We start from the raw sequence: 13,744 nt of genomic DNA, 5'->3' as shown, positions 1-13,744 counted from the left end.
ATGTGTGGTGTGGTGTATATGTAGTTTGTGTACATGTTGTTTATGCAATGTTATGCACAAGGTGGTACAAATAGTGTTGTGCGAGTATTGCATATGCAGTGCTGGGCATAGATGGTGCTATGTACATGTTGGATACACGGTGATGTGTACATATTGTATTGTGCACATGATGGATATGCGATGTTGTGTGCTTATGGTGTTGTGCGCATGTTGGATATGCGGTGTTGTGCGCATGTTGGATATGCGGTGTTGTGTACATATGGTGCTATGTACATGTTCTGTATGCAATGCTATGTACATATGGTGTTGTGTGCATGTTGTACATGTGGTGCTATGTACATATGGTGTTGTGTACATGATTGTACAAGTGGTGTTGTAGCATGTGGTGTCGTGTACATGTTGTACATATGATGTTGTGCACATGTCGTGCATGTGGTGTTGTGTACATGTGGTGTCATGTACATGCTGTGCATGTGGTGTTGTGTATGTCTGGCGTTGTGTACATGTTGTACAGGTGGTACGATGTGCATTTTGTATTATGTACATGTTGTGCAGGTGGTGCCATGTACATGTGATATTATGTACATGTTGTGCAGATGGTGCTGTGTATAGGTGGTACTGTGTACATACTGTACATGTGGTATTGTGTGTATATCGTACATGTTGCGTTGCAGACATGTGGTACTATGTATGTGCATCGTGTAGTCGCGGCATCATGACATGTGTATTCATTGTGTTGTACGATGTGTACGTATATGCATTGTGTTGTAAATTAGGTGTAAGTGAATATATTGTGTGGTGGTGTACACCGTATGTAGGAGTATGTATTGTGTTGTGTTGTACACTAGGTGTAGGTGTATGTGTGGCATGTTAGGTGTAGGTGCATGTATTGCATGGTGTTGCATGTCGTGTGTGGTTGTATGTGTGTGGTGCACATGGTTGAGGAGAAGGAACTAGGTGTTTGTTGGGTGTGGCAACCGATCCGGAGCGTGTAGGGAATAAAGACAAAGGTAGAAGCTAAGGATTGATTAAGGGATAAGTATCAACATTTTATTTCAATTTTATTAGGCATGTGATTTATGATTTTGGTCTATGTTGATTACATGTGATCTATGATTATAGTTTACGATGATTGCATGTGATTTATGATTTTTATCTATGATGGTTATGTTTTGAGCTAACTTGATGTGATATGTTTATATATGATGATGTGGTCAAAGATGTTAGTTTGACTTGTGGTGACAGGGAGTAAACAGGATTGCAAGTGTACCTTGTTGACAGGCCACTAATGAGGTATGATTTGAAGTTATTTCAATTTATTTTGTATCTAATGGAAGTTATGTGCTTGGTACAGGAAGCACGGAAATGCCTGGTTGTGTGGTTGAAATCAACTACAATAATTAGCAAATGGAAGAAGAATTAGAACATGCAATAGTATGTTGGTAAAGTACTTCAAGAGCAAGGCCATTGGGGACATTGGTACACAATAGTGTCCATTGATTTCCATGAGCATGTTATGACCGGTATGATGGTTTTAAGGCAATGATATGCCTTGGTTTTTGTATCTTCTTATGCAAGGAAGCCTTGCCAAGGGATGGACTACACAGTATGGGGGTGCCAATGGAACTTAGAAGGTGTGTGACTGCACAGAAGGGGGTGACCGAATTGCCCGAGGGACTGTGTAGCAGAGAAGGGAAGGTTGGGGATGGATTTGTTTTGGTCATTAGCATTACCAGATGGAATCAAACGCACATTGGGAGTTCACCCTGGAACAATGAGCCAGTAACTGTTCACTGAGAGGATAAGTGGCGCTGGATTGTAGTGCTGGACATTGGATGCAGCTTTGATTATGACAGTGGATTCTTGAGTTCCTGGGAAGGAGGTGAATCATGGTATTACTTTGAGGGTGGAGGTGTGAGTCTCTAGATTCCCTTGTTGCGGATGCAGGCATCATATCCTTTTATTTGTTGGCTGAGTAAATGTGCATATGTGCATATGTGTGTATCATTGTAAATATTGTATCGAGTTGGATTTATAAAGCTCCATAGACAATATGATTAATTTCTGGTTTAGAAAACGTGCATATGTGGTTATTGTAAATACGGTAATGAGCTATGTTATAAAGCTCAAGTAAACAGTATCTTTGTCATGTTTTAGCAGATGGCCATTGTAAATACTACAATGAGCTGTGTTATAAAGTTTCATGGGCAGTATATTTTATTTTCACCAGTCTTGTTGGTTACAGGTGTCATTGAACACCAAAGACAACGTTCCCCCAAGGGGTGGGTTCTATAACAACCATGGTTAAAAATTCATGTAAAAATATATAAGACCACGATAACAACCATGATTAAAAATTCATGTAAAAATATATAAGACCACGATCATGGGACACGTATTCCAAGCTGAATGGTGGGAAAAACATCCTGGTGGGGTGTTCATTTTTGTTATTATGGTTAAGGAAATTGGCAAAGACAATAACAACGATTTTGGAAAGGCATGATGCATTTATTGACATTTTATTTATGAAAATAAACGAAGTTAGGAGAAAAGGAAGGTGAAAGGTCACAGGTTGCATGTGAGGAGGAAATTGAAGGAAAATAATGGAAAATGAAGAAAATAGAGGCCTCATTAATAAAAAGGCTTAAGAGGATTAGTGGGTAAGCTTGGTCAGTTCGGTTTTGGAGCTCTCTCTCATTATTCTCTCTCTCTCTCACTCTTGGTCACTTAGAGTTTTCTTGGAGCACTCTTGGAGGCTGTGGCATACTTGGAGTTTTGGAGCAAGAAGGCACGAGAAGAGACATAAAGCGCAAGAGGACATCAGGATCAACAACTACAACGGGTTTTGCTTAAAGGTATCGAGTTGCATGTATGTTTTCCTCACTAGTTTTGGCATGCATGTAGTTTATTGGTTATGACATGTCACTGGAAAGGAGGATTGCCTGGATTGACTTTGGATTTGCCTAGCCTTTCCATTTCCTAGATAGCCATGGTGTTGTGGGTTCATTTCTTTGTTTTTCTGGTTGGTTCTCATGTTTCCTTAGTTTGGGTTGAGTTACTAATTCCTGGAAGCCCTGGTTGGACAAACGCTCTAGAAGCCCTGTAACAGCTTGGGTTGAGTTACTAGTCCTGGAAGCCTTGGTTGGACAAACACTCTGGAAGCCCTAGGTGGGTTGAGTTACTAGTCTTGGAAGCCCTGGTTGGACAAACGCTCTAGAAGCCCAGAATAAGCTGTGGGTTGAGTTACTAGTCCTGGAAGCCTTGGTTGGAACAAACACTCTAGAGCCCTGGAAGGCTTGGGTAGAGACCAATCTGATGATGGTTTTGTGATGTCCGACCGTGAGGTGGAATCATTGTTTGATGGGTTGAGGTGGTTGGCCTCTAGAAGCCTTGGATGGTTTTGGATTGATGTGTTCTACAAGATCCCACATTCATGGCTGGAATATGGCACGGGGTTGAATGACTGAAGAGAGATTTGACTCAGCCATTCTATGGTCAGGTGGAACGTGGTAGTCCTATCCCGGGTTTGGATTTTGCATCATCAATATGAGGTTATTTCTCCTTGTATTTCTATGAGTATTATATTGGTTTATATGTGGATCCTATGGCTGTGATTTCCTTGGCATTTCTGTTGCTATTATGCTGGTTATGTATATGTTTTATGGCAGTAGCTATGTAGGGATCTCATTATGTTTTTACTTGTAAATGAATGGACAATGTATCTATGACCTAATGGATGAAACTACAACTAATGTGTTGAGGCATCAATGCTTCTTAGTGATTCTCAGATGAGTATGAGATCTCTATGCTTAGATATGTTGTTTACACCTGTAGATTACATATTTGTGATATGTTTGACAAAATGTCTGTCATGGCTAGTAGGGGTCTAGTCAAGGGCTTGTTCAAGTATTTGCAATTGCATCATTGTTTCATTGTTATCTTTTTTTTTTTGAAGGTGTCATTTAATTATGGGCTGTGACGTGGGCTCTGGGCATGAAAAAGTGGCTCAAATCTCGGGGATGCTGGCACAACATTGAGCAAAATAGTCCCTGGATGCTGGCATGCCTTGTCATGAGAGCGTCGAGAGCTTCATGGACGTTGTCAGGCCCATAGCATGGGAGCGTCCAAAGGTCAAGAGGTCTAAAACCTCAGTGGGACCCAGGGGTTGGTTACCAGAAGTGTTGGGACAATTCTTAGGGGTCCTGTAACTGATGTGAAAGGTCTGTATGATGTGTTTCCGTCGATTCCATTTCCTTAAAGTCACCTAGGTGGTTGAATCCAATCATAATAGCCTCTCGTCACATGTTTACCCCAAGTAACCGGTTACTTAAATAGATGTGGAAGGAATGTGTTACACTTTCTTAACTCTAGTATTAACAAATTCCATGTAATTTCACTTTCACCTTCTGAATCCCAAAAATGTATTAATTTCCATCATTAAAATTAGATAAAATTTGTACAATATCCTCAACATAATATAAATAACACAACCCCTTGTAATTAGGCTAAATCATTTGGAGAAAGTAAACTTACTTTCCAACCCTCTACAATTCAATCATAACCTAATCTTAACTATATCCCATTTCTCACACTCCAAACTAAATTGTTTTGATATATAGGAAAAAGTAATACTAATTTGATACATTCTTAATGCTCTTCGGAGGATTTTTGATCTCATGCATAAAGATACATGCTAAACATTGTTATTCACTCACATACTTCCATAAACTATATTTAATCATTAAATTTTACAAGCTCTGTTTTTGGGATGGTTAAGAAATTTTTGGAAAAGATGAACGTGCTTTAACCCAACACCCATATCCTTAAGGTGGCTCAATTATATGTAACTACACACGAGGATTCACCAAGGTTCGCCTGCCTCTCCTTCAAAAAGCACGAGGTTTAATTAATAATTTGTCGTTCAAATAATTGCCTGTCCAGCTGTCCAGATGATTATCTATTTTGACGCATTGGTTATTGTTGATTTTAGAGGTAGACTATCTTAAGTAGAAATATACTATTCAATTATCAATAAAGTTGGGAATTTTATTCCTTGTTTGCAACCTCTAATGGAAAAACGCTTGCAGATATTTTTTTTATACTATATCCTTAAACCCTACGTTCGCATCCTCGTGTTGAGCCGCCCTGCGGAAAACCCCCTTAATGCAAATTTCCTTTTCCTTCGATTCTGTGGTTCTTTTTGTTGCTTTGGAGGCACTCCCTGGTAGGTTCCATTTTCAGCAATGGCTCGCAATCTGAAGAAGAAGAAGAGAATTCCGAAGACGCGCAAGGTAATCCTGCATTCAATACTTTCAAAATCTTCATATTTTCCTGGCGACAATTACACAATTTAACTTGCAACGACGAGCTGTTAATTGCAGGTTTCCAAGAAAGGCGAGGGAACTTCAAGGACGACGCAGCAAGATGCCAAGGTTAGCCTTTTGAATCATTGTCTATTGTAAATTTCACTGTGACAGATATAGCTTGTCGGTCAAAGATATGAGGGGGGTAATTAGTGTTCCATTTAAGTTAAATTGTGCTTGGTTTACTTCATGGCTTCTTCCTCCGATTGCTGGCGTTAGCTGTTGCAGCTCTTAGTGTTTTGGTCTTATTTATTTATTTATTTGAGGGGAGAACTCCTTATTTAGAATCCAATGGCCTCTGGCTACGATGTTGCCACTGAGGGGACATAAATGTCATTAACAGCACCCCCACTTTATCAGGGAAACGGATTTGACGCATTAACATGACTTCATACCTTGATATTTATAATCACGGGGAGTACTACTACCACCAGATTTTGAATCTGGGTCATTCTCGTGGTAAGTACTCCAACTTTGCTGCTACATCACAGCCCGACAGACTATCTTCTGCTTGGATGTTAATCTAAGCTCCTGAGTTATGAAATTAGAACTTATGCATCTAATACCTGCCCCGTTGTTTGTTTTGCTATTTGGACCTTTTGATGACATCTCTCCGAAACCTAGGATCTGTAGATGTACTGTGTGGAGACTTGAGATTGTAGAAAGTTCACAGTTTTCCTCTTTTTTTCCTCTTATTTATTTATTTCGGAAGTAGTTTTTTTCTAGCTCAAAGAAAAGCATTACTACTGGCCCCAAGGGGATGTTCACATGCGCGGATGAAAAGGTTATGAACCACTTAACACAAGCACTTCTGTTCGGCTAAGCTGTCAGGACAGTGGGGTACTCTTCTGTCAAAATCATCCAGGTCTTGCACCTAGCTTGACTGCTTCCTTGCGCGTCTAGAGGGATTTAATCTTGCTGGGTTGTGTCACACACTCTTGTCTTCACCGCTGAACTATGACCTCATTGGCAAATACATGATTTCAGTCTGAAAATTGATTAATGCTGTACTCTTAAAATTTCGTTTCTGTGGTTGAACAGCTTTATCATGAAAATGACCAAAATATAAATTTTTAGCATTTGCTTCTGTGGTTGAACCGCTTTATCATGAAAATGAACAAATCATAAATTTATAGCATTTGCTTGAATTTTGAGCACGAGTTACTTCTTGTAAAGAAAATGGATGTATTTGCTGTTTCCAAATTTTTTCGGGAGTAAGAGCTTGTATCAGACGTACTTTTGAGTAAAACTGGTTGATTTCTGGATAACAGGTTTGGCAGCCGGGAGTTGATAGATTGGAGGAAGGAGAAGAGCTGCAGTGTGATACATCAGCTTATGATTGTTTACATGCCTTTCATATCGGGTGGCCTTGTTTGAGGTGCAATTACAGAGAGACATTATTTGTTTTGTTACTTTTGTTCATGCAAGTTTAGGGAATGATATCTAAATTTTAGATGGCCTTTAGGGCCACTGTTGTCATCCTTGATATTTGACCACATCGATTGTCCTGTTGGTAATCATTGTACAGCTGCCTTAAAACACAGAACTGATTAGTTGCTTTGTTTGTGTTTGACTGGTGCAGTTTTGACATAATACATGATTCCCTAGGACTTGTACGCACTGAATTTCCTCATACTGTCTATTGCATAGCTGGGACACAGGTAACTAGCAATTTTGATGCACAAGGGATATTTTGAAGGTTTATTTGAGCAGAGGCATTCTTACATTACAGGAAACGTAAAAAGTGTAACTTTGCTGTTATGGTGGCCCGTCTACTGGCACTATCTTTTGCTATACATGTAAATAGGCAGATGACACTTGTTGGACCATGTTACATGCTTGGAAGAAAGCACAGCAAAACCCAGTTTACTAAAGCTAAAACCCCCTTCATTGTATAGTACATTCTGAATTCCCAGGAACAAAAGGAACAACTCATTCATAGCTGAATGCGATGGGAAGCACACAGGTCTATAATATATATGCAGGAAGTAACTAGACATTTCATTTAATTGTGAGAGGTACAAAAATTCAATATTACAAGGTATGTCCTTCATCGTCTTATACAAGAATTTCCATGCCCATAACCAAAGAAAACACCTCACTGAAAATGAGGGATGGGCTCACGGGTGATTATATCATTTGTTATGTGTAATATTGAGCAATACATTAGGAACCCTAACACTAGGTAAATACTCTCAACATATCATCCAATCACTCAAGAGGGGTGGTCTCCTTTCGACCTGTAGATCCAAGTTTTGTTCAGGTCATGGCCACACTGGTGCAATTAATTGCTCATCAACCCTTCTCATGGTTTTGGCTGCGTTTTCCTCTGCCAGTTTCTGCTGGATAGGGTCTGTTACTACAATCTCACACCCAAAAATGTAAAGTTCTTGTACCTTGGTGAAGACTTGTGGAACAAGGAGGTTGGCCAATGCCACCCCATCAACTTTCCTTTGCAGTTTAGACAAAAGATGGACCTAATTCAAGGGGGGCTTCTCAACAATCAAAATGAAAGGGAAAAAAGGTTTGGAGGTGATGGATGAAAGGGAATAACTAGTGCCTTATTGTTTGGGCTATGTAGTCATTCATAGAGGGCGGTTCTGATGAGAAATTAAGGGCTATATATAGCTAAGGTGTCCTGCTCTACTACATCCCTAATTATCATGAAGGAATAACTCCTACTTGTGACCATTTTTACTTTAGACACACACACTGAACATTTCCCCTTAGGGGTTCTGGAGCATATTTTCCCAATGTTCCTTGCTTCATATATGTTTGAGTTTATGTGCTGCGGTTTTGATTTACATCATTTTTGGTATTAGAGCCTTGGTTGTGGCCATGAATTTTTTTATGATGTCTATTGTGATGAAAGTGTGTGAGAGATGGGAGTTGTTGTTGGCTGCAAAATTAATTGAATTGCCTTGGGAATTCTGCTTAGTGAAGCACAACTTTAGAAGCTCAAGAATTGAGTGAATGTGTGGCAAGTGGGTGATCCACTATTTGGGCATTGATGGTACATGAACAACTTTGTTTAGTGCATGTTTCTCATGCAAGGCATGTGGTTCTTGGTTGTAGCTCGAGTTGATCTTGGAGTTGAGGCCACAAGAAGGTTTTGGTGGAGAATGTTCTTGGCTTTTGCATCATCTATGTGGCTCTTGGTGAGCCTTCGATGAGAGTGGATGTTTGTATTTAAGAGTTTCCAAGACTTTGTATTCATTGTTGCTTGTTGGCTGGTAATTGGACTTGGATTGCAAGAGAACTGGGTCGAATTTGAGTAGCCTAAGAGATTGGTGCAAAAGGTTTGCAAATCACCATTCACAATGAGTTGTGTTAAAATTGGCAATTAGGGCCAAATTCCACTTTGGACAACTTAGTTTATGGAGATAATCATTCCATTGAATTCCTCTTTTCGAGAGGACCAAAATCGATATAAAGATCGTCTCATTTGGACAAGCGGAAGTGTGATTTTGAATTTTTGTTTTCTCACATGCAATTATCAAGGTCGACCTCTCCTATATGTCGGCTCATCAAGCCCTACAGTCACGTCCCTTCAACCCCAACGACTAGTATATATTGAGGTGCCCTCAACCTCATTTCACACATCGATCTCATGTTCTTCTCTCTCTAAAATGGCCGCAAAAGGAAGGTATCTCTAGCGAAGGATGAAGGGCTTGTTTGGTGTCATGACAGGGCTGGTTGATGGGCCGAGTCCCTTGAGAAGAAGGTCGAGTCTCTTAAGATCAGGTCTGGGCTTATGTGAGGATTGTTTTTGGGCATCTCTCTCCTATTGTAGGTCCGAACTATTCCTAAGGATGACTGCAGAGCTAAAGTGTTTTGGGTGTACTTTCATGGTGTGAAATCTCTCTTAAATGGGCCGTAGCTTCTAGTAGCCTTTCTCAAGCAGGCCACAAATCTCTTCTTGCAAATCCGTGGACTGAAAGGGATAGTATCTGTTCAGATAGGCCGCAACCCTAATTTGGTGAAGGCAGGTATTCATGGAGGCTAGCTTGGGGTTGGATTGAGCCCAGATGTGTGACATGAAGAGGAAAAATTATCTTGCAGGGAGGCTGCAACGATAGAAGTCTGTTTTGAATGGTTCTGTGAGGATTGAAACTGTGTCTGATGCCCTAACCAGGAGCAACATCCAAACAACGATGAATTTCCAGCGCTCCTTATATTTAGTTGACTAATCCTTACAGATTCTTGATGATCTGTTAGTAGCCCTAGCAAGAACAAGGTTCTTCTACTGTTTGTCACCATATTAAGAGGGTACATCTTGAGTGCACCAAAATTGCAACTGTAATGGAAGGCAGTGTTAATGGATCTCCTAATTGGCAAGCCAATCTCGACCTTTTAATTATTGTACTCTCTCTCTCGCTTTGTCGAAGCATTTGATTATAATAATAAGAAGAATTGATCAAGGGTTTTCCCCATCTTGGGGTTTTCCCTGGCTTGTGCCATATTCTTGTATTCTCTTGGCTTGTCTTCAACACTTTTCATTTATGTTCTTTCTTCAATTACTGTCATATGTGAATGCTAATGGAAATGTAATTGATCAAATAATTGGGTATCACTAAGTAACTGTCCTAAGCAAAGAACATGTTAACAGAAATTTAGCAAGTTGTTTGTTGGGTGGTGTTGAGAAACACATGCTTCTCACACTTGAACCATGGGAGAAGATGGAGTAGTGCCCCTTATGTGGACATCTCGAAACCAAGAAATTTACTTTCAATTTGATAGAAAAACATATGACGAGCTTTAGTGATGGCAAGCCTAAGAAATATGATTGATGAAGGAGTATTTCACGTTCATGAAGGGTGCCATCTCTATGCCTATAAATCTCCTTGGGACTAGTTAAAGTAGAAGATTGAATTCTAGAGCAAAGATATTGGAATGTGTGAAAAAGATCACGGATGAAAGGAAAAGGCATCCACACGTACACGAAGACGACCACCTTAGCAATGCCATGGATTGTCGAAGTCAATGTTGAAGTCAAGTTGAGAGTCAGATTGAGGTGGAAAGCAACTGTTGATGTAAAAATATAAAGCGTTGAAGTCAAGTCAAAGATTGAGTGTCAAGTGCAAATGTGGTAGGGAGATTTTAGTCATAGTTGAGTCTTCTCAAAATCAAAGTCAAGTTAAATATTTAAAGATTGCCATTTCATGAAGAAACATTGATGTAAGTCTATTACTGAGTTGTCATTTTTGTGACATTTAGTTTGGCCAACTAGTGTCACAAGTATGAGTCTAGGTTGGAATTGGGCATTCCAACATTAGACGATGTTTGCAGAAACCATCATCGCTATTCGACACACTCCATCTCTCTCTCAACTTGTACTATGCCATGTACATTATGCTCTCCATTTTTTGCCTGTAAACCCCCCATCCTGTTCGTATCGGTCTCAATGGGAGATACTCAAGAATTTTTGAAAAGAGATATAATGTTCCTATTATCCATCCATACGGGGAAGGATAGAATTAACGATTCCCCTAAGGATGCATGAGGGATGATTAAACCATCCAGTTTTTTTGTTTTGTTTTGTTCTCTAGTGTCTCTCATAACATACTACTACTTAGATGGGCAGAGACAGAATAGAGTAAAGTAACATAGAAAATGTGATAAAGACATGAAGAATATCATAATGAAAATGTGAAGTAAGTTGAAGACAAAAGAAGCAAAATTTAACACATGATGTAGTCAAAGCAGGATAACAGAAGACAAAAGATTGATGAAGAGAGAAGAAGATGTTGACTCCATAGCAGAGTAAATGACAAGAAAAGTGCCGAAAAGAAGAAGACTAAAGAAATAGAGGAATTTGGCGAAAGAAGGAAGCCCAACAACTATTGAAGCTTGAAAAGTGAAGAGTGAGGAGCAGATAAAAGCTTAGAAAGAAGGTCCAAGGTGAATGATCATAAATATCGAAAAACTAGGTTAAGCAAAAAAGACAACCTATGTGAGGTATCTGGTAAGGTGAGAAAGAATTGATGAGGAAGAAGAGGCACATTGGAGTCGAAAGAGAAAGAAGGTGGTGAGCACATTGAAGCTTTTAGAGGATCTTGGGAAGAAGAAGTAGAAGAAGCAGATGCTATAGGATCTCAGGTTTGAACAATGAAGCAAATGCAAGAGAAGCAAATGACAAAGGCATATTAAAGAGATAAGAAGAAGTGATGAGGAAGAGAATTTTGAAGTAGCAAAAGAGAAGGGCAAAACAAGGACAAATAAAAAAGTTTGATGCAACAAAGATAAGAAGGAAGTGAACTAGGGTAAGAATAAAACTACCGTGTGTTCAAAATTGAGATGTAGATATAGTGTATCCATGAAAAATGACATCCTAACCAATTTAGTGGTCCTACTTAAATAATGTTTTTGAATACTAGAAATAAATGGTCTTGGTCCAATATTTGTATAAGGGTTGGAATAGCTTCAAATACAAAGTTGAAATTGTATTTGCCTTAGTCAAATGATTGATATGGGCCTCATGTGGCAAGTATACCCTTGTAATTGTTATGTTGAAAAGTTCTTGGTGCTCTAAAAACTACTTTGTAGTGAATGGTTTGTGGTAAACTAGAAACCACTTGTCATGACAAAGAAAGGTTTGTGGTCAACAGAAATGTATTGTTTGTGGTAAGCAAAAACCACTTGAGAATGTAATGGTCAAGGGCCATTCACAAAGAGAAGCTCGATCATGGGCATAATCACTGATTTGAGGTAGTCCCCAACTAGTAGAAATGTCGATCTGAGGCAGCTAGAAAGATTGCAAGTCATGAAAAAGGGATTGTGTAGGAGCAAATTGACATTGAGGATATCATGTTTAGGGGTAATCCAAAAAATCAAGAGTGAAGCAAATTGTGAAATAACAGGTTGTGAGAGAAAGAGTGGGTTAGAGGAGCCAATCTACCAAATATGGTAGCAACATTGATGAACTCATGGACAAGAGTCCATGAAGAAGTATTTTGTTCCTTTTGTAGTTTGATACAGGTGCATTGAGAGTCTGTGTTAAAATGTACAACTAGGGCCAAATTCCACTTTGGGCAGCTCATTGACTTAAGGTGATGTTTGGACAAAATTCCTTTTTTCGAGAGGACCAAAATTGACCCTGGAAGCACCAAATCGGACAATGAGAAATATGTTTTTGAAGTCAAGCCCACAAGAACACATTTGGTCAAGGTCAGCTTGGGGTCAAGTTGGACAAATTTTTAATTGATACCCCTCCAACACATATAAATAAATGAGACCTTCATCCTCATTTGACACATTTCATCTCACAACATATTCTTCTCTCTCCTTCATTTATTGGGTCGTACAAGTCTAAGGCAACATGTTCTTCCTTCACACATGCAAGTTTTGAAGTTGATTTGACTTGCATTGATTTTTTTTTAAAATTCTTCTAGAGTTGACTTTGACCAGCGTTGACTTTGGACTTTGAGGGGCTATTTGACTACGTATTGACCAGGGAAAGGTTTGTCTAAGCAAGCTGCATTATTTGGCACAAAAACCGAAGCAAAAGGAGTTGTTTGACTAAGGTTGACCACAAAATTGTAGGATTGTTTTGATTGCAGGTTGACTACATGATTTGACTTGGTTTGACTGCTGATTTGTTGACTGTTTTTGTCGCTGCTTGACGACCAAGGAAGGCCAAGTTTGACTAAGGTTGATCGAGCTCAAAAGGACAAGTTTGACTATTGCGTTGACCATTGACTAGTTAGGGCAAGTTGACTGCTGTTGACTTTTTAGATTTGCAGACCTCCATCAAGCAGATCATATTTGCAATTGGTTTGGATACTTTATGAGACTTGGACTTTCATCATTGTACTCTATTGGATATTCTCTCTTTGCTGAACATTTGATATTTGATAATAGAGGGATTGATTAAGGGTTTTCCCCATCTTGGGGTTTTTCCCAGGCTTGAGACAAATTCTTGTGTTCTCTTGTCTTGGCTTGTCTTTTAAATTTTATTGTTCATGTTCTGTCTACTATTACTGTTAATGTGAATTAATGGTTAATGTGATTGGTAGTGGAAATTATGGTGGAAATTGCCCTTGGGCTAACAAAAGGACATTGAAGTAATTGATACAAGCATAGAGCATACCATTGTTATCTAAAATTAACATGGTATGAAAGCCCAGGTGAGGACAAGCCCAAGCAAGAGAGAAAAGTAATCACTAAGATATCTGTTTGACAAAGATTGTTGGACAAGTCTCCATGGCCTCTACATCTTACTTTAAGGCCGAGGATAAGCTCAATGACAAATCTGACTATCATGCATGGAAGATGACTTTGGATCTAACTTTGGAAGAGCATGAAGTATTGGACTATGTGCAAGGAAAAGTGGTGGAGCCTCCTTCAAATGCACTTGCTGCTGCTAGAACGAAGTATAGAAA

General features: G+C 39.3%; 1 protein-coding gene across 1 annotated transcript in view; it reads left to right on the top strand.

Annotated features, from left to right (window-relative positions):
• Nucleotides 1-5,034: 5,034 nt before the first annotated feature.
• LOC149185972 (protein HEAT STRESS TOLERANT DWD 1-like) overlaps nucleotides 5,035-13,744 on the top strand; it is an 83,278-nt gene continuing 74,568 nt past the window's right edge. The window contains exons 1-4 of the mRNA XM_089410852.1: nucleotides 5,035-5,291; nucleotides 5,382-5,432; nucleotides 6,635-6,741; nucleotides 6,946-7,024. Coding sequence (XP_089266978.1) covers nucleotides 5,244-5,291; nucleotides 5,382-5,432; nucleotides 6,635-6,741; nucleotides 6,946-7,024 — 285 coding nt within the window. The 5' untranslated portion in view covers nucleotides 5,035-5,243. The remainder of the gene's footprint in view (nucleotides 5,292-5,381; nucleotides 5,433-6,634; nucleotides 6,742-6,945; nucleotides 7,025-13,744) is intronic.

Source organism: Pinus tabuliformis, chromosome 3_1, assembly GCF_031772625.1.
Source record: "Pinus tabuliformis cultivar Carrire ecotype Pingquan chromosome 3_1, CPIR1, whole genome shotgun sequence".
Lineage (NCBI taxonomy): Eukaryota > Viridiplantae > Streptophyta > Pinopsida > Pinales > Pinaceae > Pinus > Pinus tabuliformis.
Note: the sequence above shows the minus strand (reverse complement) of the source record. Positions and strands in the feature narration are given on the sequence as shown.